The 27,720-nt window shown below is 31.6% G+C and overlaps 1 protein-coding gene across 1 annotated transcript; it reads left to right on the top strand.

Moving 5' to 3' along the window:
• The first annotated feature begins 9,201 nt into the window (after positions 1 to 9,201).
• Positions 9,202 to 25,844, top strand: LOC129289024 (TMV resistance protein N-like). The gene is made up of 11 exons (XM_054925855.1): positions 9,202 to 9,858; positions 12,278 to 13,388; positions 13,490 to 13,765; positions 13,842 to 14,648; positions 14,728 to 15,205; positions 15,416 to 15,863; positions 16,034 to 16,146; positions 21,368 to 21,824; positions 21,946 to 22,037; positions 23,059 to 23,169; positions 25,708 to 25,844. Exons 1-10 carry the CDS (start codon positions 9,371 to 9,373, stop codon positions 23,100 to 23,102), a joined length of 4,314 nt encoding a protein of 1,437 aa, XP_054781830.1. The 5' UTR covers positions 9,202 to 9,370; the 3' UTR covers positions 23,103 to 23,169; positions 25,708 to 25,844.
• Positions 25,845 to 27,720: the final 1,876 nt, after the last annotated feature.

Consider the following 27,720-nt stretch of genomic DNA (forward strand, 5'->3'; position numbering starts at 1 on the left):
TCATGCCTCCATTCACCACTCTCATCCATGCTTCTGTTTTTTGTTTGTTTTATTCCTCCTGTTTGCCAAAGATCCTATTTCCATGCTTCCTCACTTAATCTTCTCGCCTGTCGATTTCTGTGAGCTCTCACATCCCTACCGTATTCTCCACATTCATTACACACCGTCATGTTCAGCTCCTCTAACTTCAGTCAACCATTCTCACTGCCACTCTCAGTATGCGCCAAACTTCCCTCTCCATTGAGCAGCACCAAACACTTCGCATTCATCTCTGTCTTTCCCCTGTTCAGCCTGTCACTAGGTTCACTCTAGTATCTCCACCGTGTCCAGCTTTCATTTTCATCGTGCTTCAATCCGTGCTCTTCCTTTCCCCTATTCATCATCTCCCTTCTCTTCACTGCTCACAGTCCTTGGTTCACCTTCCATCATGTCTTTCTACTGAGCTCTGTCTTTCCTAACTCCAGAAACTCACTCACACCGAAGCCATCTCTCTTCAACCATTTCCCCTGTTCATCATCTTCTCCTTGTTGGCCACGTCATTTTCACCCCAACCCTATTCCAGCTTCATTTTCACCCTTTATAGACCACCATCATACTTTACTGCCATCTTTGCCATCGTCTTCCATCACCACAGTCTCCTTCTCCTGCAATTAACTTGCTACAGTCAGCCATTGCTCCTTTGAAGCTTCGTTATTTTTTTTTTTTTATTCTGCTCCTTCACGGTCAGCAATTTTTTTTTCATTCTGCTGGTCTGTGAGGAAGGTTGCAGTTTTTTTATTTAATGCGAAAGTTGAAGTGGGTGTTGATAGTTAGTCTATGCCACATGTTGGTTGAATGCACTTGCTCTATGAATTTTTTTTTTTTTTACCGCCTGCTGGCATTCTATGTCTGAGTGATTATTTGTTAGATTGCCCTTGTGATCTACTATTGAACTAAATTGAATTGTTAGAGTGGATAATTTATTTTTCATGGTTAGGTGCTTTGGATATTGTGTACGTTGTTTATTTTTCATGGTTAGATGCTTTGGATATTGTGTACACTGCTTCGGATTCTTGGATAATGGTTATTAAGCATAGTTGACATGTAAAAATTTTAAAGGTGGGGACCACTTTATTTGTACCATTGAGGGTACAATAGTTTAGTTAAATATTCTTTGACTTTATCACTTTTTAGCACTAAGTTGTACAACTTGATTTTTTGTTTGCCTATGTTGAAAGTTGATTGTTCTTACTTTATCATCTACTTATGGATGGCATGCCGTTCTAATGGTTTGAGTGGGTTTTTTTTTCTTTTGGCCACATTTTGAATTACCCACTTTCACATGTTAGCATGGCTCTTATTTCTACTTGGTTGTCTTTATTTAATTTTGGCAAGGGATTACTATTGTGGTGGCTAAATATTATGACTTATGGTGGCTTGTCTTTTCTTTATATTTTAGCAATAGGTCGCAGGAGTATAACTAAATGTAAGACTGCCCTTCTTCTTCTGCTCAGAAAGTTGCTAAGAAGTCTAAGCAACCATTCAATAATAAGAAATTCAAGAATAATGAATGCCATGAAAAATTTCTTTCTCTTATGGGGTCCAAGAATTTATTGTGAAATTTTGTGTTCCAAAGCTGCCTTTCAGACTATGGTGTGAAGGACATGGACTGTATACTCATCAAATGAGAAATTCCAGTATTATCTCCTTGCTCCAGTTAGGGAATTTTAGGCTAATGCATTTCACTATTGCAATGATACATACTAGGTGCATGACAAGGAAGTCATAATTAATGTCAAGGTTATTCAAAATTATTATGGCTTTCCTTCTACTATTGACTATCTTTGCTGCTAATACAAGATAAACACCTTTACATTTGATTGGTATGTAGTGACCAAGCGTTTATGTTTTGAATCTGCAACTTTTGTCAAATAAGGCTATTGAGGGATAAACTTATAAGGCAAAGCACACTTTAGTTTCATTTTGTGGCTCATAATGTCATGCCCACATTTAATGCTTCAAAAATGAATAAGGATCACTTTTTTCTCATTTGTTAGATCATGGAGAGAAAATCAGTTGATCTAGCTGCTATTATTTATGATTTTATGAAGCTGTGTATCAATGTCAATACTAAGAGAGCACTTACCTTCCCTCATTTGATTATTAAGTTACTTCTTGCTACCAAGGTTCCCATTACTAATGATGAGGACCAATAGCAACCCCATCAGCCCATCAAGTACCACAAAATCCATGCTAAATCATCTTAGGTAGAGGAGTCTCCAATAGAACACGGGGAAGAAGTCAATCAGCCCAATCCTATTCATTCTTCTCCTTTTAATGTATGGGCTAAGCAATAATTGGAGTCATTGGTGGATGCCATTAAGAGGTTGGAAGAGCATCTATGCCTCATCTTGCAGCATTTTCACATATAGGGCCAAGACGTGCCTGGTTATTCTGTGGCACCTTCTCATACTCCATTTATGGATCCTTCTCAGGCTGAACCCACCATTGAATTGAGCTTTCACTCTGTTTGATTTGTGTTTTCTTGCTTTGTGTCTTTAGTTCTTTTTCTTTTGGTTTTGTTTAGTTATTTTGATATTTTTGTGACTGTTTCATTTACTATTTTGGTTTCATTTACTCTTTTAGTTGTAACTGATATTTAATAACTCTTTACTCAATGATTTATAACTAACTTCTTATTTCCAACTTATCCACTTATCTATTTAATGTGATTAGCAGGTACTGTATTCTTTGGAGAATATGTTACTCTCATCCCTCTGTTAAAGTCTTTCTACCTATCAACTTGCCATGTCTGTTGGTCAAATGAGTTTTAGTGTCCCTCTCTCCTTCTTTGGTTTTTGTCTTTAAACACTAGGGACAATGTTTAATTCAAGTGTGGGGGAAGGCGTACTTGCTTTTATATTTGGTATTTTTCTTGTCTTTGATTTTTTTAAAGTATTGGTTGTAAATATTGTACATAGTTTTAAAAAAATGATTAAAAAATTGAAAATTTTGAAATCTCATAAACATTTTGTTTTGATTATTTTGTTTGTTTGTTTTTCTTATGAATGTGACTGAGGTTGGATTGATTTGAGCTTAAAAGAATTAAATTTGATTAGAAGCTGGTCTTACCTTCCTAGAATTTTAGTAAATAGGTAATGAATTAAGTTTGAATAATTGACTATAGTTTATTCAAAAAGCTTGTGAGAATTGAGCCTAAATGTTCATTTCCTTTAAGAGAGAATACACTTATTGTGATTTCATCTTTAGAACTTGTTTTAATTCTTTGTTGAGACTTGTAATAGCCATTTGCATATATAAAAATGATTAAGGCATTTATTTTCTTAGCTAGTTTGACCAAATAATCATCATTTTCATATAAATTCATTGTTTCACCCATTTGAGACTTGGCCTTATTAAAAAAAATTCACCATAAGCCTTTTTGCTAAGATTTACCCATTTTTCATCCATTTTTATTCTCATTTACTACTTCTGTAAGTGCTAAGTGTTACATCCGTAAAAGAAAATGAAGGATTTAAAATTTAGTTAGGTTTTTATAAATGGTTCAAGAGAAAAAGGAAAAGGAAACGAAAGAAGAGAAGATGAAGAAAGAAGAGATAAGAATATTGAAAGTTTAAAAAAATGATGATAATACCAAAAAAAAAAATCAAGTGAAAAAGAAAGATGTCAATCCTCATTAGTACCTCTTCTAAATAGTTGTGGTTTCTCTTTCAATTTTCTTGCTTCTCATTTAATATGCTTAGCATTAACTAGAGTATGTATTTTTTGAACTACTGAATAATTTCATTTCATTATCTTCTCTTAAACATTTCAACTTTTGAAAAGTCCTTATAATTTGTGTGTGCAATGGTTTAATTTAGTGGAGATTGAGATGAGAAACAAGCCTATGGTAGATGGGTTACAATAGGTGAAATTGAGTGAAACACAACCCATAGACACCTTGATTGTAGAGTGTAAACACTTGACTGGTGGGAGATAATCTATTAAAATCTTTACTTAATTAACTACCTTGCTACTATTATTTTTGGAAGAAAGGAAAGATTTCTAATTAAATTGAATTCTTGAAAGTTTGAATTGCATTTGACCATGAAATATTCACATTTTCTTTTGCCATTTTTGTGTAGTTATTTTCTTTTGCTTGAGGACATGCAAACATTCAAGTGTAAGGGTTTGATTACTTTCAATATTTTATTAAATTTATTGATATTTTTAATGTAATTGAAAGTCATTTATTTAAAATTTTTAGCAAAAACATGATTAAGTGAATGATTGTTTGTGAAAATAGACTTGAAAATGTGATTGCAAGTTAGTGAACTAATTCTATCATTTATTTTGAATTTTATGCATGTAGGAAGGTTCAATTTATGGGCCCAAAGATGAAAATTTTAAAGCCCAAGTTAAAAGAATTAAATTTGAAAAGAAAATCTAAACAGGTCATGAAAAAATACGTTTCACTGCAGCGAAATGTGATTTTAGTAAAACGCACAGTTTTGATCTTTAGCAAACTTTTAAGGTCTGAACACCTTATTTTTGACCATTCCTGATCTCTATCTACTGCAAAACGTTCAGGGAGAGCAAAAGGAACCAAATGAGGGTCGAAGAAGCTTGGGTTTGGTGAAAAATTAAGGGTTTTACTCAAGATTTTTTTGATTAAGCTTTTCTTCTCTTTTTTTTTTTCTCTTTACTTTAATGTACAAAATCATGAAAGCTATGTGTGGCTGATTTTCTCTTAATCTAGGGTAGCTATTAATTGATTATTGGATTAGAGCATTTTTAAACTATTTATTTGAGCTTAATATTAGTTTTGTTTACTTAATCTTCTGCATATTTGTCTACTTAATGTTTGGCCACCATTGAGTGTGAATTTAGAGGTTTAGGTTTTGCCTTGAAAGAGAAAAATTTGAATTAGACTATTAGATTCAATAATATGGGATTAAAATTTATTCTAATATGCCAATAAAATAGGAATATACCTATTAGATTCATATAATCCCTTGTTGCCTCTTGGGTGTTTATGTTAGGAATAACATATTAATTCAAGAGAAGGGTGTAATTAATCAAAAGATAATTATTCTTATTAATACTCTAGATTAACAAATTAATTTTAAGTTAATTTATTTGGATAATTATATGCTCTATGAATTAAAAAGGGATTAGCCATCCTATATTGCCTTAATTGTTTGTGGTTGTTGAAATTTTAATTTTAGTGGATTCATATAATTTTAATTTCTTATTTTGCAATATCAAATCCAAACATATAATTTTAATTTCTTATTTTTCAATATCAAATTCAAATTTTGTTTAGCTTGACTTACATTAAAATGAAAAATTTATTGCCTAATTATCAATTAACTTGATTCTCTGTGAGATCGACCTTGATTTATCATTTACTATTTTACAACCCGTACACTTGCGGAATTCATTACACATTTGTGAGCATCAAAATCCATAAACCTATATTTAAAAGTTTGATCTAACTTCCTAAGATCTTAACTAAACCAAGGAGTTTGGTCAAATCTCAAGAGAAAATGAAATCAAGTCCCAACAATACTCAAATCTTATAAATTTTGCATAAAGAAGGAATGAGGAGGATAGGAAGCTTACCCAAATATATAGCAAGTTCAAATTGCCTCTAAAGTGCCCTCAATGTGAAGCCTTAGCAAAGCCCACAACCCCTTTGTTGCCTCTCTTGCGTTCTTATGCTTTCTCCCTCTGTTTCAGCCTCTACCCGCGATCTGGTTAAATCATATTTTTGCACATCCTTTACGATGCATGGTGCATCTGACATGGTGTATGGCATGGAACGACTCAACTCTCTTAAGTCGTTCTCTATACTCTAATCTACTCAAACTCTAACTTAACCCTATTTCAATGCATTCATGAACATCATTAGTCACTCATAAACATTATTAATTCATAAATCACTTATTTTGATCAATTTATTTTTCTAAACATTTAAAATTTTTGAGTTAAAAATTCAAAATGTTACACTCTAGCCAGATGAATTAAGAGCCCTTGACTATACACTGACAGAACTTTAAAATATCTTGATTTTAAGGCCCAATGTTGAAATGTTCTATCAATAATGACCACTCTTGAGCAATCCAAATGCTCCTTTAATGGGTAAATTTAACCTTACTTTGATCCTTCTTGTTGAAATTTGAGTAATAGAATCACTAAATAATTGGTCTAAGCTTGGACAAGAAAGGACGGACTAGCTGAAAGAAATATTTTATTGCAAACTGTAGCAATAATTTACGCACTTCTGTTCTTGACTTTCCACACAGCCTCAGTACTCTCTTTCCTTGTCACGTCACTCACTTATCACACACTTTGATTTCTTCAATACTCTCTTTCCTTATCACGTCACTCACTTATCACACACTCACTTTCGTTTCTTCAATCTTTCACACACTTCAATCTTTCACACTTCAATCTTTCACACTATAATGGCACAACAAGCAGAATCTTCTTTATTCACTTATACACGGAGCGTTCCTTTTCCACGGCGCAGATAGGTTTCATTGGCTGATGGTTTTCTTTTCTTTTCTTTTCTTTTTTTTAAAGTAACATTTCCAAGAAAATCAACTAGGCTTATTTGATGTACGAAAATTTGATTGATCAAAAACTTGGTCTTTGGTTTGATAGCGCTGATAATGCATCTGTGGACAAAATGGTGGGTCCCCTTTTCAATTTTCTTGGAAACAAACCAAAAAGTAAAATTTGTAATATGACTGGAGTATGATCGAGCCATGTGGTGATACTCCCTAGGTGGATATCTAGTTTCTATTATCTTATCTATGTATTATTTATACATATACACATATATCCGCGCAAAGGGGCAATGCATCTGTGGACAAAATGATGAGTGGCTTTTGCAATTTTCTTGGAAACTAACCGAAAAGCAAAAAATTAGTAACGTGACTAGAGTATGGTTAAGCCACGTGGTGTTGCTCCTTAGGTGGATGTCTAGTTTCTATTCTCTAATCCTATCCATATACAACTTATACATGCATATCTCAAATCATTAACATATAAAAGCTTGACTTATATTTATGATATAATTGAGGATTTAGACTTGTATTATATATTTTACTTTTTAAAAGATTTTAATTAGAAAAAATTAGTTAAAAAGACCTTGTTAGAACACAAATTGATTCTAGGGATCAAATATACTTGAACTTAATTTTTTATTTATTTAACAATGTCATCATTTGACCAAAATGCCCCTACCTTAAACAAAGAAATTTGAAAAAGAAAACCATCCTCTCTTCTTCCTTTCTTCACACGATTCAGAGAACCACAAGAGGATTAGAGTGCTATGCAATGGTTGATAGTGAGGGACGGATTCGACGGAGGAGAAACAATGGTCTAAGGTATGAGGGAGTTGCGATGACAGATTTTGAAAAAGACAACCTCATCGAAGAACTAGAGAAACAAAGAGACAATTAAAGTGTTGTGATGATGGCGTCGACAGAGGAGCAATTAGCGGTGTGAGTGAGGACTTGGTTGGACGAGATTAAGAATAACTGGGAAGTGGTGTACATTTTATTAATTCTTTCAAAATCAAATATTCTTTGTATTGCTTATTTTCTTGAATATTGAGTCTCCTCTCATTGAATCCATCCTCAATCATTAAGTTCAGAAACAAGTTTATGTTCGTTTAATTATTCTTTATTAGCTAAATTTTTTTACATTATGTGTGAAATAGTGTTGATTGGGAAATAGTGGATGGCAAAAACCATCATGAGACTTCCATAAATGCCTAGTATGAATACCACAAAAAACAATACTAGTTCAGTACATATACTTGGCTTTAAAATTTAAAACCTCTAACATTAAGAATATATCAATATTTTTATGTTCTCTATTTGGTACTCTTCACATGCCCTCTTTAAAAGGAAAGTATTGGATTTAATATACAAAGTGATTAAGAAGCTCTATTATCTTTATTTATAAGTTTTAAGTGTTTAGTAGTATTTTAGTATCTCATATTTTTAGCTTTTGAATATAGGCATTGGTTCTTTGAGAGAGAATTCTTGTTTTTCATGAAAACTAAATTATATTTTTTTTTGGATAAACATAACTTTTGGTCCTTGTATTTTATTCGCATTTTGCTTTTGGTCCTTATACTGTTTTTTTTATATTTTAAATATCTACACTTTTATTTTTTATTGTTTTGGATCTTTTTAAGGTCCCTATACTTTGCTCATAAAGGGACCGAAAATAATGAAAAACAAAAGTGTAGGAACTTAAAATACTAAAAAAAATGTAGGCATCAAAAGCAAGATGCGAGTAAAGTACAAGGACTAAAAGTTATATTTATCTTATTTTTTTATCTATTATCATTAATATTGCATTTTTTAGTTGATATATAAAATCACTTGTTTAATTTGTGTGGAGTAGGTAAATATAGGCAAAATACTTAACCTAAATAAGTGTCAGGATATATTTGATAGTGAAGGAAAATTTTTTAGTTTTTACAGGCATTCAAGTTGATAGTTTTAGGAGTATGTTGTTCATACATCTATTCTTCTTCTTTTGTGATTAAATTAAAGAACTTTGGCAAAAAAAGAAAAGATTAAATTAAAGAGCTACTGAACCTCTTTGAATAAGAACAAGGCTTCAAGAAATAGTCAAAATTAGAGAAACTAGACTTGTGAAAATGAGAATTTATGTGTCCAGCCTGTCCATTACGCAGGTATGTGTTGAAATGCATGTGCTTATGATCTCCTTCTATACGAGGAAGCTTCGCGGAGCTTTCGCATCATGTAACCATTGCGATCTAACCCTCCCATTGGAGTAAGTATGAATTGGTTCATGACAGCTTTATCCTTTATGATGCAGCTTGCAAGAAACTTCTGGGAAGCTTCCTAGTCAATGATACGAACAATCAAGATCAATGCTAAAAAAGATGACACAAAAATATATTTTAAGTAAACAAATGACATGAAGGGCATTTTAATAATATTGTATACAATCAATTCCTTCTCCTCACGTCCCAGGTTCACATTTTCTTCTTTCCTAGTCTCGAAATTAATGTAAAGTGATTAAGGTATTATGTATTTAAAAAAATTAATTTTGTTTATATTTAAATAAAAAAAATTCAAATTTATATTGCAATTAATAAATTTAAAAAAGATAAAATTCACGTTTCCCAACTGCCTACTTATTTTCTTTACAGTCTTGGGAGACCTCTTCTCGCTTTATTCAAGGCTTCCGCCATTTTCTTGATCTCTAAGAATTCCTCTAATATCATGCGCTCAGCTCCCTAAGATTTCATTCCAGTGGGATTTGATCTTCTTACTGTGCTCTGCGCTTTTGCCATTTAATTTTCATTCAGCTCTGCGCGTCTGATGATTAGATTATCATGACACAACAAGCAGGATCTTCTTCCATCACTTACAAATGGACTTTTGACGTCTTCCTCAGCTTTCACGGCGAAGATACTCGCTTAGGTTTCATTGGCAATCTCCGCGAAGCTCTGCGCCAAAGAGGAATTCATGCCTTTATTGATGATGAAGGCATCAGAACTGGAGAAGAAATCACACCTGCACTTTTCCAAGCCATCCGAGAATCCAGAGTAGCAATCATAGTTTTCTCCAAAAACTTTGCTAACTCGAGCTTTTGCTTGGAAGAACTTGCAAAGATTCTAGAGTGCCACAAGGAGGAAGGTCGGCTGATATATCCAATCTTTTATTATGTGGATCCATCGGAGCTTCGACGTCCAAGAGGAAGCTATGCAAAAGCATTGGCGAGACTAGAGAGACGATTCAAAGACAATCACGAGAAGGTGAAAAAATGGAGATTGGCTTTGTTCCAAGCTGCTAACTTGAAAGGCTGTCATCTCAAACCCAAGTATATTTTTCTCTCATTTTCTTGTTTACTTTTTTTTTAAAAAAAACTTCTGGGTATTATTTTAACTAGGACATGCATCTAATAAGACGGAAAATTTATGCATGGTTAATTACAATATTACTATCATATATAGAACAATCTATCCAATGAAACGAAAAAATTCCATGGAATTCTAGAAAGTTAATTCCATGCCTCTCCATAACCTCTTCCCGAATTCTGTGGCTCTTTCATTAGTTACATAACTCTTCATGAATTCTCATGAGCTTCATAAATTGTATAACCCCTATTTAGTTTTAATGTTGCTGTTTGAAATTTGGCCCTAGGAATGAGTATAAATAAGGCCTCACTCCTTATATTTCATCATTGAAGAATTGAATTTGAATATTTTCTTAAAGAAAGATTTCTATGTCTTGAGTTCTATACCGATTTAATATCACAGTAGGTTCCCAGAGACAGAGGACACTTGAAAAATTAGTTAAGTTTGACGATTTCAAAGTATACAGTAGGAGTACTGGTCATTGTCATTTTTGAAACACCAACTTTCAGGCATTTTTTAACCAAATCGATGTCGCCAACATGTTCAGCTGTCACCAAAAGCCACATGCCTATAGGAGGTTGAAGACGACCACGTCATATGCCACATGCCATACTTCAACACGTCATCCGTTCATAAGCTGCCACATGTCCTTGTGTGCCTGTCAGCATCTAGTATTCATCATTGCCACGTCATCATTGAGGTGTCCAATTAGCAACACATCAACCAACCATATTCTGACACCATCATTCCTGCCATGTCAATAGTCTAGTCAGCAAATATTTCCTGAAATTACAACTGACCCCTTAGCTTTATAAAATTTCACTTTGACCGCTACACTTTGTGGAAATTGCATATTAGCCTTGAATTTTCCAAAATTTCATTTCTAACCCTAATCTTTTACAAAATTTACAAGTTTGCCCTTGAATTTTTTGAATTGCACTCCTACTATAGAATTTTCTAAAACTACCATTCTGCTCGTACTTTATTGCAGTATTTATTTTTTCTACTCCAAGATTCCTAGCATTGCTTATTAGTCCAATTTGCCTTTAAGAGATGGAAGTATGCATATAAAGTTGAGATTGAAGATCTGAGACATCAAATTCAGGAATTAGAGGGTATTGTTGAAGTTCAACAAGCCCTACTGAATAACCAAAGAATAGATAGACAAAGGGACTTTGACGCCAGCAATTCTTCTTCTAGTAGCAACCGTAAGCACCAAAGGCAACAATTCTGTTCTAACAACATCAAGGTGGAAAGTCCTAAATTTGAGGGGAAATTTCAACCAAATAAGTTCGTATTTTGGTTTCACACTATCGAATGATTATTTGAATATAAGGAGATTTTCAAGGAGCAAAAAGTTAAAATTGTTGCAATCAAGCTTAAGAACCATGCTTACACATGGTGGGATATTTGGCTTGGATTCAGTTAAGGAATGAACACTTCTCTAAACGACCAAGTGCCATGTTGTCACGTAGAGCTCATGGGCAATTCAAGATTTGTGCAAAAGATCCATAATAAGGCATATAAAGTTTAATTGCCTAGTACATATGGCATTTCTGCAACCTTTAATGTTGTTGATCTATCTCCATATGTTGATAATAATGCTAAATTTGACTCGAGGGTGAGTCACGTCCAACTTAAGGAGAATGAAACTAAAAAATCCCATGGAATTCAAGAAACTTAATTCAATGCCTCTCCATAACCTCTCCATGAATTCTAATAACTCTTTCATTAATTACATAACTCCTCATGAATTCTCATAATCTTCATAAATTGTGTAACCCCTATTTAGTTTTAATGTTATTGTTTGACATTTGGCCCTTGGAATTATTATAAATAAGGCCTTACTCCTTGTATTTAATCATAGAAGAATTGAATTTGAGTATTTTCTTAAAGTGAGAGTTCTCTCTCTTGAGTTGTATATCATCTAGACTATAAATCCAAGATTATAATCAAGACTTGGCCAGTTTGGTTCCATTATTTTCACATTTACAATATACATACATAGCCCTTGCAAAATGTGCTTTTTTGATAATAGAAATAGTAATTGCGCATGCCCTATACTCTTACCACAACATGTAGAGGTTCTATTCAATTAATTAGAGAAATCTAGAGAAATCTATACGTAATCATACTTACATATATATTTATCACTTGTTAGATAAAATTAACTTTTCTAATAATTGGGTTTGTGTTTGAAATTATAGTATCGAGAACTTCTAATAATTTCACAACACTTATTTACTGTTTAATCATTGAAAATGAGGAACAAAACTTGTTCTATTAGTAGGAAAAGGGAAGCTGGTAGAGTTTTTTCTTTCATCAGATTAGAGTATCATAATTTGTTATTGGACTAAGGTGAATTTTTTATGAATTGTTCAGGATTTCAAAAGAACACGAATGTATCACAAAGATCATTGGTGAAGTCTCTACTAGGATTAATCATGATCTCTTACACATTAGTCGTTATCCAATTGGACTTGTGCCTCGCATGAAAGAAGTGATCTCACTTTTAGAACTTTGGTCTACCAAGGAAACTAAAATGGTAGGGATCTGGGGGGCTGGTGGAATAGGTAAATCAACAATTGCAAGAGCCTTGTATAATTCAATAGCTCATCATTTTGAAGGCTTATGCTTTCTTTCTAATGTGAGAAAAGAGTTCCAAATGCCAAATGGTTTGCCACATCTTCAAGAGACATTACTCTATAAATTAGCCATGGAGAAGGATCTTAAACTGGGTGATTTTCATGAAGGAATACCAATAATAAAACGTAGGCTTAGTCGGAAAAAAATTCTTTTGATTCTTGATGATGTTGATGAATTGGTACAATTAGAAGCACTTGCTGGGAGCTGTGATTGGTTTGGTTTAGGAAGTAGACTTGTCATCACAACCAGGAATAAACAATTGTTAGTAAGTCACACTCATGTTAAATGCATTTATGAAGTTAGAAAATTAAATAAAGAGGAATCTCTTCAACTGCTTAGTTGGCATGCCTTTAAAAAAGAGAATGTGGAGTCTGACTTCATAGAGGTTTCCAATCGAGCAATACTTTATTCTTGTGGCTTCCCATTAGCTTTAGAAGTTATTGGCTCTAATTTATGTGGTAAAGGAGTCTATCAATGGAGTCTTGCCTTGGATCAGTTTAAAGCAATACCACATGAAAGAGTTTTAGAAGTCATCCAATTAAGCTATGATGCTTTAGGAGAGTTTGAAAAAAAAGTTTTCCTTGACTTGGCTTGTTTCTTTAATGGTGAGAAATTGGGTGATGTTAAGTGTAGGTTGCTATGCCTTCGTGAAATCCAACCAGAATATGCCATCAAAGTACTCATTGATAAATCCCTCATAAAGATTGAAGGAGATTGTGTGATAATGCATGACTTGATAGAAGATATGGGTAAAGAGATTGTTCGTCGAGAATCACAAGATGAACCTGGTGAACGTAGCAGGTTATGGTTCTATAAAGACATTCTTCAAGTCTTACAACATGACACGGTAAGACCAACAACATGAATTTTTAATTTCTTTCAAAACTTTAATCATTATTGATGTATTTCCAAAGTTTGAAATGTATTGTGTGCTTTTCATTCTAAAAGGGAACTAATAAAGTTGAGGCCATAGTTTTAGACTTGCCTCAAGGCAAAGAAGTACAGTGGAGTGGAGAGGCATTCGTGAAGATGAAGAAACTCAAAATTCTTGTGATAAAGAATGCAAGTTTTTCTAAAGGCCTCGCATATCTCCCAAATAGTTTAAGGTGGTTGGAGTGGAAGAAGTACCCCTTTAGATTTTTACCGCTTGATTTTTGTCCAATGGAACTTGTCTATATGGACTTGTCCTCAAGTTATGTTGAATTGCTCCACTCATTTGATATGGTAAGAATGGTTGATTAGAATGCCTTTGTTTCTTTTTTGTAATTTTTAAATATAATTGTTTGCTAATGCTTTGCAGAAGTTCGAGAGTTTAAGACACATGGATTTTAAAAGTTGTAAGTTCTTACAACAAATACCAAACTTATCAAGAGCTTCTAATTTAACAGAGTTGTGTCTTGATGATTGTACAAGCTTAACTGAAATTCATGATTCTGTTGGAAGTTTAAGTAAACTCAAAAAATTAAGTGCTATGCGATGCAAAAACTTGAAGGTTTTACCACCTGGGCTTAATATGGCGTCTCTTGAACATCTCAACCTATTAGGATGTTCAAATCTACAATATTTCCCAGAAATATTAGTGAAGATGACAAAGATGAGAACACTTGATTTGGATAGGACAGCCATCGTAGAATTGCCATCTTCAATTTGTAAACTTGTTGGGCTTGAAATTTTAAACATGGAGGAGTGTCATCAGCTTAAGCAACTACCTGCTAGCATTTTCATTTTGCCAAACCTTTGGTCACTTTGCACAAGTCTTTGTCATGAGATGAGATATTTGAAGACAGATGAAGAAGAAGTGAGCATAGATGAAAGAAATGAGTCTTCAAAAATGGAATATTTTTATTTTTCAAATTGCAATTTGTGTGCTGACTCTCTTGCTCTGTGTCTTTCTTACTTCCCAAATTTGATACAATTAGACCTAAGTTATGGAGAATTCACAACTCTTCCTGCATGCATCGAAGAATGTTGCAAAATGAAAAGTCTTAACCTGGATAATTGCGAGCATATTCGATATATTTTAGGGATGCCGCCAAACCTAGAAAGATTTAGTGCCATAAATTGCAAATCATTGACTATGATTTCTAAAGGCAGAGTATTGGATCAGGTCTCTATTTGTTTCTTCAATTATGATATATATTTTTTACTTGTGTATCATTTATCATTATTTTTGTAATGTATGGCAGGCAGTCTTCACCAAACAAGGAAAATTAAACTATGTTTTGCCACAAAAAGAGTTCCCAGAAGAGTTAGTGCTCAACAAAGTTAGCGATTCCCCTCTATCATTATCAATTTGTGAAAAGTTCTCAATGATTCTAATATGGATTTTGATAATCAAGCCAAGAAGGTTTCAATGCTTCCATAACATGAATGCAAAAAGACCCATAAACAACACCAACCCTTATATCTCTGTGAGGATTGATGGTGTTAGCCAAAAAGTTCTTTCTGATCAGTGGTTCTCAACATTAAAAGTTAATCATTTATATATATTCGATCTATTCAGCATTATTAGCAAAGCTAAACTTGAACTTTCCCAATCATTCAAGTGGAATGGCCGCAATTGTGTGGAAATTTCCATCAAAGATAATAGTCGTTATACGCAAATTCATTTAGGAACTAACATAGCTGAACAAGGCATTAAGTTTGAGAAAAATTTGCAACCAGGTATATTTATTCTTGTCCATATTAGTTTATGCTTTACCATAGCTATATGCCTATTACATGTTTATACACTTTTACCTTGGTTATAAAATTATGAAGCTTTGATATGATCATATTGGCCTACTAATTTGTTGCTTGTAAAATACATAGTTTTACTGTTAAAATTAGCAATAATAATTAATGGCTATAATAATATATCATCTTTTGCACAAGGATGGAGACATGATGTATTTCTAAGTTTTCAAGCCAGTGATCATCGTTCCCGCTTTTTCAAGAACAAGTTATATGATGCCCTGTGTGAGAACAACATTAGGGCTTTCAATGCTAAATTTAAGAAGGACGAAGGTATTCTCCCAACTATGGCTAGAGCAATTGAGGATGCTAGGATTTCAATTATCGTATTCTCTTCATCCTATGCTGATTTCACATGGTGTCTTGACGCGCTTGCTATAATCATGGATTGTATGAAGACAAAGTGCAAATTGGTTTTCCCAATTTTCTACGAAGTAGACCCTTCAGAAGTAAGACATCAATCAGGAAGATTTGGATTAGCAATGTTTGAGCATGCAGAATATTTAAAGAATGACATAAAAAAGGTACAAAGGTGGAAGTTGGCTTTGTCTGAGGTAGCTCACTTGCTTGGTTGGAACTTAGGAAAAGGGTAAGTCTTTATGAATTCTTTCTTTGAAACCAAGAAATATTTTTTTTTTAGTGTTTGTTATGAGTTTTTCAAAAACATAACTACATAATTTCATTCTTAACTCATTTTATTATATTCAAATTTTGACTCATTTACTTTGTGCTTCTTGATGAATGCTTGCAATTGAGTAGGCGAAAGCTGGATAATGTTATCCCACGCATTGTTGAAGATGTTTCTCGTCGCCTTCATTTAGAACATTTAACAAAATCAATGGAGTTAATTGGGAACACAATGGATCATCGTGGTATTTTTTCCTCCATCCTCTTTTTGTGTAAACATTCATATTCTTTCTCATATTAAAACATACTTTGATTTAATGCCCTACTTTGAGAGAGGATATGTAGAGGATCCAAATTCCTGATAAACCCTATTAAAGTTTAAGTCCTTTTAAGTTAGCATCTCAAATAATTATGGACTTGATATGAATAAGATAAGGATCAATATAATAATTTAATAATAATACAAGATTTAAATATTTCAAAATTTCAATCAAAGGCTAAAGGTTCTTATATTTAAATCAATTGCAAATTATTATTTAGTTACTAGTAAATTGTGGGTTGTTTAATTTTCTACACAAGTAATCTCTGGCAATATCTGTTTCCTTGGTTTATGTCTGTTATAGTTTAACACATTATTAACTTGCAAATATTGTAGTTTAAGATTAAGTTATATCTTTAAATTTTCGTTCAAGTCAATCAATAATGCAGCAAAAAATGCCAATACTAATTGATGTAAATGGTGAGAGGAGGGGAAAAAGGGAGAAAGAGAAACGAGTGAAGAGAGAGAAGAAAAGGAAAAGAAAGGCTAAAACTCTTGAAAACTCTATTCAATATTTATCAAAAAGATGAATATAAATGAAGAACTCTAACTCTATTTGTAAAGCTCTAAAATAATGAAAGAACAACAAAATAATAAATCTAAATCTAATTCAAACTTGGATCATAATATATCTAAAATTAAAAGATAAGGATAAAGTATCTAGTTAGTCTGAATATCTTATTTTATTTGACATAATAAATAAATCCTAGAAAATGGTAAAATAAAACAAGAAATCCTAATATTAATATAAAATTCTTTATTCAAATATCCCTAATGAATAACTCAAATATGTTAAATTAACTTTAATTATTCTAATTATTCATTATCCCATATTTCATCATTTCTCCCCTGCTTGAAGAACTCATCTCTTGACAAATTAATGTTGATGCATGAATTGAGGAGGGATGGGTAGGATAAAATTTTAGTAGATATGTTAATTTAGAAATCCTTTCCAACAATTGAGATAATGATATATTGCATCATGTGGAATTGATTATTTTGAATCTTTGGAAAAGCTTTCTAATAGATAAGATACTGTTGAAACTTTCCATTAAGTGATAGGACATTTTTAGTAAGTACAACTTTTAGATTAGGTGAATTTATAGCGAGATGAAGTTGGTTTTGGCTGGCCACCACTTGGGAAGGTGTAACACTCCAAATTTACAAATTGATTTTTCCCTAATAAAAATAATAATTAGACAAAACTCAACTTCCAAAACACTTACCTTTGCAAAAAAGTAACTATCCTAATAGAAAGAGTCAAAAGTATTTCACCCTACCATGGTAGAAAAGACAAAGATATCATTATTTTAAAACCATACTATGGTAGAAAGGAGTCTACCATAGTAATTAAGAGTCAAACCAACTTAGAAAAGTATCACCATGGTAGAAATGGGTTTTCAAAAATAAAAATTAATTTCAGGTCAGTTGCCATGGTAAAAAAAGAGAGCTACTATAGTATAAAAGATTAAACATTACAAAATAGACCTACCGTGGTAATTTAGGAAGTTTCCTAATATAATAAAATTATACCAAATGGTAACAAAAAATTTCTAATCAAAGTGGTTTACCAAATGGGAACCCATATAAAATAAAATTTTCAAATTCAAAGTATTGAATTAAAACTCAAATAATGTTGAAGCAAGGTTTTTAAAGGCTAAATTGTCTAAACAAAGTTCTAAAAGGGGTAAAATAGTCAAAAAGAGCTTTTCTAAAAAGAAATAAATCAAAAGGGGAATTTTTGTAATTTTTGCATCGTTTGCCATGGTTCGACCTATTGTGTGTTACCTATGGCAAATGACGCAAAATATATAGAAAAAGCCCTTTTTGACTTATTTCTTTTTCAAAAAATTCTTTTTTTGCTATGACGGATGACAAAGAGTCATCCATGCCAAGGCCAAAGCAATGTTGGCTGTAACCAACACCACAATGTGTTAAGAAATTTTTGATATAATGAATAGCAACAATTTTCAAGCGAGTATAACTTCCTTTACAAATATTCAAATTAAGTGACTTAAGTGTTTACATAAAGCTTGTCACAAAATCTAGCTAAATGACTTTGGTTTGGCACAAAGATTCTTTATATGAGAATTTTATTCACAAAAACCAACACCAAAGCCAATGCCATGTGTGAACAACTTGACCACATTAAAAATATTTCAAACAATGTTTTACAACTCAACATTGATCATACAATTTAAATTTATCGATGGGTTACAACCTCAACATAATAATATCAAATAATTGGCATAATTTGTCATAGAGCATTCTCATATCCAAATCATACTTTAATCATGACAAATGAGACCATGAGAGTCAAAAACAAGTCCCATAGTTAACTTATACAAGTTTAATCAAAAGTATGGAGTCATATGCTCAATATACAAAACTATGCTCTTAGGTTGGCTTTTACATAACTAACAAAGTGAGGCCAACAAAAGAAGGTTAAATGTCCCATACACCAACCTAAGCCTCTAATGTTTCTTTGGCAGAACTTTTTCTTCTAAAAATGTTAATAACAAGAAATGAGCCATAAAGGTCCTAGTAATCGATACTAATATACCATAATACATACCATGCAATTAATCACGTGATTGCTAAATGAAGCATGCAAAACAATTTTCAAACAATTATTCAAAACAAATCCAAACAAAATAAACAAGAATGGATGACCATCAACTTTATCTCCTCCTTTCACCTAAGATCATAAAACTAGCACAAGCTATAACAAGCTACTTATTGCGTCTAATTGAGGGCGTATCATGTGTTAATAACTTCATTTCTGCACAATAACCTCCCACTTTCCATCCCAAACCCCAAACAAGTTATGCATATAAAATTTTTTCAACAAATAAAATTTTCAAACAATTAAACATGCTTCCAAACATGATAGCTTCATACTGAACATAATCATATAGAATTTTGATTCCATTAGTAGTACATTTTTCCAACCAATAATTATACATTTCCAAGCATGCCTTTTCCAAACAACAATTATTTTCAATAAAACACACACAACTAATTACACAACATATACCACAATATAAAAGTAGAGGTTACCTTTATTCCTTGCAATCAAATTTCCCCATAAGTGAATTCTCACCACCAACATTTTCAATACCACAATCTACATATATTACAATGCTAAACATAATTAATAATTTTGATTAATCACTAATCATTACCTAACCTTAGGGTTAGGTTATTTAATCTCATGACACAGTACACTCTCATACACTTTAATCATCAAACTTAATCATTCTCATCATCACTAAACTTAAACATTACTTATTTAACCTTTAAACCATTAATTAACACTGTCATTAATTAAATCTCATCGAGCTTCAGATTTAAGCATCCTATAACCATAAACATAATCAAAACTGCCTAAACAACACTCATATAACCTCAAAACAACCTTACGTTTGTACCCTTAGCTAGAACCTTAATTTATCATGAACCCTCACATTTTTTCCTAACTTAAATTAGATCAAGAGGAGGATTAGAGGGTAAGAGAAAGATTAAGTGGGTTACCTTAATGATTTAGAGCCCATAAAATGTGTAGGATTGATGCCTTTAGCAAATCTTAGTAGAGGGCCTTCAAAATCACACCAAAACCCCTCAGTACCACTCCTTTTGCATTTTGTTTCATGGCCCAAAATAAATTATAGTTTGTGATCATCATCACGACTCATGGCACAAAGGCACCAGCCTCACTTAAGCCCAATTTGTTAGGCCCAATATCTATTTTTGCAATTAACCGTCATACATGATCCTAAGCCTAGTTTTAATCATAATCATGTGCCTAATTATTTACATATCATCAATGATCCTTGAATTAACATAATTTCATAATTAAATTTCTAAGTAAAAATTAGGATGTTACAAAAGGTGCCACTTGTATAGTAAGTCAAGGAGCTTTTGCTGGAGCTTCTAAAAAGTGTTGGAGTGATCAAATCACTCTCATGATTAGGTTCTATAAGAGTTAGATTAGACTCCTCTGATTCTAATGCATGAGTTTCAACCTCTATTTTCTTACTAGCTAGATTTTGTTGACTAAGTAATTTTGTAATATGTTACAAAATCTTCTTTATATTTAATTTTAGTTAGATGTGCACCTTGTTGGAGTTAACATTCCAATTCAATGTCGGATTTATCCCCATGATGTTTAAATTCAACTATTCGCCTTTCTAGTGTAGCATCAAATCTCTCATCCTCAAGCATCTACTGTTCATACTAGACCTTGTGATATAATTGTGTAGATCTTTGATGTTTTTTTTACTAGTAACCTTCATGATATTGTGGGTGTCAAACACATCTAGGTGGGGTGCAATAATAATTTTGGCACTCCTTGCATGAGTAGTCATGGAAATAAAACATAATAAATTATGAATATAAATTTAAAAATTTCCCCTTGAATATTATTTGTGATGATCTGTAGTTTCAAGAAAGGTCTAGGTATTTTATGGATTTTAAATAAGAAGAGTAACATAGGGAAGAGAAATGGAACCTAGCCCTGATGCCAATTGATGTAAAATGGGGAGAGGGAAGGGAAGGGGAAAGGGAGAAGGAGAAAGGAGAAGAGAGAGAGAAAAAGGAGAGGAAGCAAAAACTCTCAGAAATTCTACAAAAAGCTAAATACAAATAAAAAATTAACCCTAGTTCTATTTATAGAGATCTAAAATAATAAAAGAATAAAAAAATCTAAATTTAATTCAAACTCAAATCGTAATCTATCTAAAATCAAAAGATAACAATAATGTATATATCAAGTTAATCTAGATACCTTATTTTATTTGAAATGATAAATAAATCGTAGATAATGATAAAATAAAGCAACAAAATTTTAATACTAATAGATAAATATCCTCTTTCAAATATTCTTAATGGATAATCCAAATATATTAAATTAACCTTAATTATTCTAACTATCCATTATCCAATATTCTATCACTAATATGGTAGTTTAAGATTCTTCATTATTGGCTTAGCAAATACATTAATTAGTAATGATAACTGAAGCATTGACTATTGGCTAGTAAGTTTCCATGCAATTTATTTGATTCGCTAAAGATGCATATCCATAAATTACATGATTGTATGGATTGTGTTTGTTTGTAAACTTATATCATCTTCTTTTGCGCAAGGACTGAGACATGATGTATTGATCCTGAGTTTTAAAGAAGTCTGCAGTGATTCAAACATTTTCGTGGACAATCTATATGATGCTTTGCATGAGAGCAATATTAATGCTTTCAAATATGTTGGGAGTTTTGGATGGAGGGAAGATTTGGGCCCAACTGCACTCAGGGCAATTGAAGAGTCTAGGATTTCAATTATTGTATTTTCTGAATTCTATGCATATTCTGCATGTTGTCTTGACGCACTTGTGATGATCCTTGATTGTATGAAAACGAAAAGCAAATTGGTTTTGCCCGTTTTCTACAATATAGACCCTTCAACAATAAGACAACAAACAGGAAGTTTTAAATTAGTAATGGCCAAGCATGAAGACAGATTAAAGGATAACATGGAAAAGTTAGAGAAGTGGGAGTTGGCTTTGTCTGAAGCAGCTCACATGCTTGGTTGGAGCTTAGAAAAAGGGTATGCCTCTACTTTTTTTAAATCAGAACTAGGAATATTATTGTAAATGAAAAGGAACACTGTATTCAAATCTTGACTTGTTTACTTTGTGCATATTAATGGATACTTGTAAATTGAGCAGGGAAGAAATTGATGTTGTCCCACGAATTGTTGAAGAGGTTTCTTGTCACATTCGTTTTGAACATTTAGTGAGCCTCCCAAGTCATCGTCAAGGTATTTTAGTGATCTTTGAACATTCGTTGATATTTTATTGGCATGTTTCTTAGTCAGGGCTTCCACTAATTGAATTATAAACAATTTTGCAATACATATGTTGACAGGGGAAGTGAACTAAAGTTTGTGATCAATATAGGTTGCGCTTAATCATGTTCGCTCTCAAATGATTATGGATTTAATATCAATAATTGGATACTTGTTTTACTACTTAAATATTGGGACTTGAGAGTACTTACATCAGAGTTTGGCCTCAACTCCCATCCTCATGTTTTGCCACCTATAAATAGATTGACATAATGGATAATGACTATATTTATCATCTGGAATATGATTTTTTTTAGAAAAATTATATATAGATCTCATGAAATTGACTTATTTACCAATAAATTTCATGAAATTTAGAACCACAATTAGGTCCCTTGGGATTTGGATGTAATTTAAAATTTAGGTAAAAAGTTAATAATGCCCCTATTAAACATATACACATTACATCAATCAAATAATTTACAATTATTTCATTAGTAATTTATATCTATGATTTTAACTTTTCATAACTGTAATTTTACATATCCAATAATTAAACTGATCAATTTAACTATTGAATATGTAAAATTACAGTTGTAAAAAGCTAAAATTATAGCCAAAAATTACTGATGACGTAGTTGTAAACAATTAATGTTAAACTTTATTAGTAATACATGATTATTTAACTGTTAACTATGTAAACTTACTATGTAAAAAGTTAAAATTGTAATTGTAAATTACTAATAAAGTAATTATAAATTAATTATTTGATTGATATAATGTATGTTTTATATGAGTATTATTGTCTTTGCAGCCCAATTTTAAATTATACTCAGATCTTAAAGACCTGACTATAGTTTCTAAATTTTGTGGGACTTAGTTGTGAACAAGTTTATTTCATGATACATATACATACTTTTCCCTTTTTTTAATATCAACAATTAGCTACTTATAATATATATATATATATATATATATATGTATATGTATATAGTCAAAACATACCAGAGGAGAAAGAGAAGGCAACAGCTGGCCTAGAAAAGGAGGAAACACTATGCAAGAGAAAGGAAGGAAGATGGAGCCATGAATGAAGGGTGCTGAAAAGGTGAATTTTCATTATTTTTTCATCTCTCCTAGTACATAGCCTATTTAAAAAAAATTAAGTATAGCTTTGATACTCTAATTTTATATAATATGTTACTTTAACCTCTTAATTTTATAAAATATATTTTCAATTCTTTAATACTAATACTATTAGTTTTAAATAATTATTTTTTGTGCTAATTTTTGCTATTTTTTTTAAAAATATAATATGTCAATATTTAAAAGTTTAATGTATGAATTTTTTGTTGATGAAACTAAGTGTTAGGATTTGTCATGTCCCAAAATTAGATATGATTGACACCGAATATATACATAAACATACATTCTTAGAGCCTCGATTAAAAAAAGTTCTGAATTAATATATTTGACACATTTTCAGCATGATTATATGTATTTAATTTTACTTTTCACATACATTAAAATTTCAAACTTTTTATAGAAATTTTAACAACACCTCATGTAAAAGTAAGAGCTCCTAGAATATCTATAATAGAATTTTACATTGTACATCGCTAGCAATGCAAAGCTCTGTTCTTTAACAACAGATAGACAATGTAACCAAAGAAACTTAGTACTCTAACTATAGTCAATGTGAAGCACTCTTAATAATCTCCAAAATATACTTCATAGATTTCTAGAATTTATATAAAAAGGAAGATATTTTCATAACTAATCTTTCAGTCAATTCAATAATAAACCCGTCAAAGGTCAGCAGGGGTACCATATTAGCTATACTATCTGAGACCAAATAAAAGTACTTATAAGTGAATAACGTCCTAATCATAACATTTTACATAATTAAAATGAATACAATACAATAGTTGCATAAATTAAATAAAAAAGCAATTCAATATAAATAAATTTATACACTTGGAATAAAAGTTCTATGAAACGTCACTATCAAGAAACTATAAATCTATAATGATAAAGCAACATCTAATATTTGATCTTGATAAATCAAAATGAATAAATAATAGAAAAGGATAACAATATTTACAAATTGAAAAAAACACCATTAAATATGAAATCACCAACTAATTAAAAATTAATATTTTTAGAGATTTATTAGAATAATTCACAAACATAGACATATAATCTACAAGAATAAGTAACCAAACGCAGCATGAACTATGAAACAAATGTGGATACACAGTCCACAAGGGTAATGCTAACCAAACGTGACTTGAAGCCATAAAAACAAACGAGAATATGAGACCTATAAATAATAAATATGAGAATAGAGGTCACAAAAACAAACTAGCTAATCATTGACCATGGCGTGCTAAGGCTAACGAGACTACTGTTAGCAACCAGTTGTCTGTATAAAATTCCCTTCGAATTCATTTTCAAAAATGTGAGAAAATTATCACTGTAAAAATATAACTTCCATTCTCAAAGTCAAACTTGTATGTATATTTTGGGCATTAAAAACTTGCCAAAATAAAATTTTGTAACTAATGTTCATGTTTGACATTATTGAGTGACTCAAAATTAACCAGAGTTAATAAAATAACCTCATCAATGTTGAAAACATCCTTCATAAGGAAAAAACACATACTCGCGCCATAATTCAAATATCCTTCAACATTTCTTTACAATTTCTCAAGATAAAAATAATTTAATTAATAAAGTATTAAATACGTAATGTAATTGTTGATAAATGATCTATGTAAAAGATTTTTTTTGAAAAAATTTTTATTAATAAATCAGTTAGGACGCTATTCACTTACTTGCACTGTTCTCGAAACTTAAAATTTACCCTTTGGAGCTTTAATCAAATTTTTTTTCCTCTAAACCCCCTAATCAATGAAAAGAAAATTTATTGACATTTATTCAAATTTAATAACTTCTATACCAATATTAATAACACTGTAATCAATTAAATTCTTAAATTTTATTCTCAAGCACATATATCTAAATTCTATTCAAAGATATATGCGCATGCACAATTTACAATTCAAAATCTATAGTTTAAATAAACTCAAAATAAAAAAGATAAATCTTAACTCCAGCATACCTAAAATGGTAAATCAATTATTCTATATATATATATATATATATATATGAGATCAAGATATACTTTTGTACTTAAGTTACCAATAGAAATATTCTCTTTAAAATTCTTTAATTCAAATTTCAACTTCCCTTATGGAAAATAATTACCTCCCATAACAATTTAATAATCAACAATACAATTATCACATTTATTGTCCACCATACACTAAAGTTCTTCCTACCAAGCATTTTACATGCATCAAATTTCAAGCCAATATCAAGCTTCTTTCTCCTCAATACTATACTATTATTATAAAAAAAAATAATTCCAATAACAATATTTAGTTCAGTTAGGATTCTCAAATCCTATCCTTTACGCACAAAAAATTCCGTTCTAAGCTCAAAGGAAAAACCAAACCACATCCATATTCATCTCCACTTGGTGGAATGCTTTGTTAAACTTCAAATTTCATTTTTACTCAAATCCCCTCTAACAAAAATCACAAACAGCAACTAAGTAAGGAAATAAAATTCCATTCTTCAGCCACTAAACACACATGGAAACAGCAATGGAGAAGAGACTCCAAATTCTTATCTCAACGATGATAGAAGCAGGAAGGAGGAGGTTTCGAATGTACGAAGAGGCAGGACAAAGAACATGAACTCTCATCCCAATCAAAGACACAGGAAACGGAAAGAAACAGAGGGAAATGTTTCAGCTCCTCCGCCTCTCAGCAGCAAGTATCAACTTGAAGAAGAAGAAGTACAAGAAGAAGAAGGAGGAGGAAGGGAAAGGGGGACATTCAACGGCAACAAAATGAGGGGGCAGAAGGCAAAGTTGATGGCAACCTCCGATGGCGTGAAACAGAGGAGGGAAGAAAGGGCCGAGTTCTATGAAACAGCAACAGTGCCCACCCACGTCGGCGACAGCGGCAGAAATGAACGGTGAAGAGATCGAAAGTCAGATAATGGAGAAACGTCTAGACGATACCTGAGCGCAAGAAACGGAAAGAAAAAAACATCTGATTGTGTCAATGGCACAATGGTAATTTCACTGTAAAGATTAAATTCAGGAAAAAGACAAAGAAAAAGCCCCTTTCTCGCCGTTCTAGGATTCGAACACAAGACCTAATGGGTGAATGTCAGCACCATTTCCACTGCGCTAACGTTCCGTTTTGAAGGTGTGTCTTCTAGAATTGAATAAAATTCAACCAAAATAGATAATTGTAATAAATTTTATTTTTATTCAAATTGTTGGGTTATTGCATGATTAAATGAATAAAAAAGCACTTTATAAAATTAAAAGACTAAAATAATTCATGCTTTTATCTTTTTCATACTAATGGGATAAAATATAATTACAGATTATTTTATTCAATTTTAAATTTTTCTTGTAACTAACATTATTAAATATATATAGTAATATAAAATTTTAAGCTACAATCAAATAAGGCACTTGAGTGAAATAAATCTGAAAATTTAGAATTAAAATTAAATACTTTGCTTGTATGATAAAGCCTTTGTAAAATTGCCTAAGAGAGAATGTGAATTGGGCTTTTTTTTTTGACAAATAATGCATAACACGAGGAGATAAGTTATGAACAATGTCAAATATTCTGAGAGTGAGAGAGAGAAGCTTGCACTAGAATTTATCCTGATTCAATTTCATCATTTGAGCTTACATGTAATCCCTAAGTTATACTTGAGATTTTCTTCACTTTACTCTATAAAGATTAATTCATGCTCTTAGTTATCACAGCGCAATCTCAAATTTCACATCTGAATCGCTCTCCCTTATAAAGGTAATATATACCCCTTTTAAGCTCTCCAAGCTTAAGTGCTCTATTTTAACTATAAGAAATAGGGATAAACAAAGTATATTTAAAAATAAACAACTACTGTTAATAACTTCTTGCTATGATTGGATTAATAATTAATGAAGATCAAATACAATGAATGAAATAATAGAAAGTTGGTTGAAAATTGAATGTGTAAGTTTGTGCAATAACTCTTCTGCATCCGTCTTTATAAATATGCCTATTTATAGTTGGAGTTGATAAATAATTTGTTAAACGCATTTAATTAGCTATTAGACTTGTCCTCTCTTTCTTCTGCTAGATTTCTTTGAAAGTATGGCAATGGCACAAAGTTTTTTGGTGGAGTTTTGCGCTCACGGCAAGTAAGAAATTATTACTATATACATTTATTGGCACTGCTTTGACAAAGGTAGGTAATGAATCCTAGTAGAATCAAATGCAATACAAGTAGAAAGAAGAGGTTAATAGTCAAGACGTGTTTGATTCAACCCAAGGATGTGTTGAGAATTTTTCTAGATGAGTAAAAAGACTAACACAACTCACATAAAGTAAAAGGAATGAAAAACAAGTTTGATTTAAAGCTCATGAGTTTTGGAACAAATAAGAGCATCATTATTGATATTAGTACAAGTAGAAATTTAAGAATACTGGTATTGTCAAGAACAATACATTAGTACAAAATATAAAATTTACGGGGTACTTTTTACATCGGTGGAAGGAAAACGATGTAAAAAATAAAG

Source organism: Prosopis cineraria, unplaced genomic scaffold (genome assembly GCF_029017545.1).
Source record: "Prosopis cineraria cultivar Desert tree isolate PC_DT_omini unplaced genomic scaffold, ASM2901754v1 PC1, whole genome shotgun sequence".
Classification (NCBI taxonomy): domain Eukaryota; kingdom Viridiplantae; phylum Streptophyta; class Magnoliopsida; order Fabales; family Fabaceae; genus Prosopis; species Prosopis cineraria.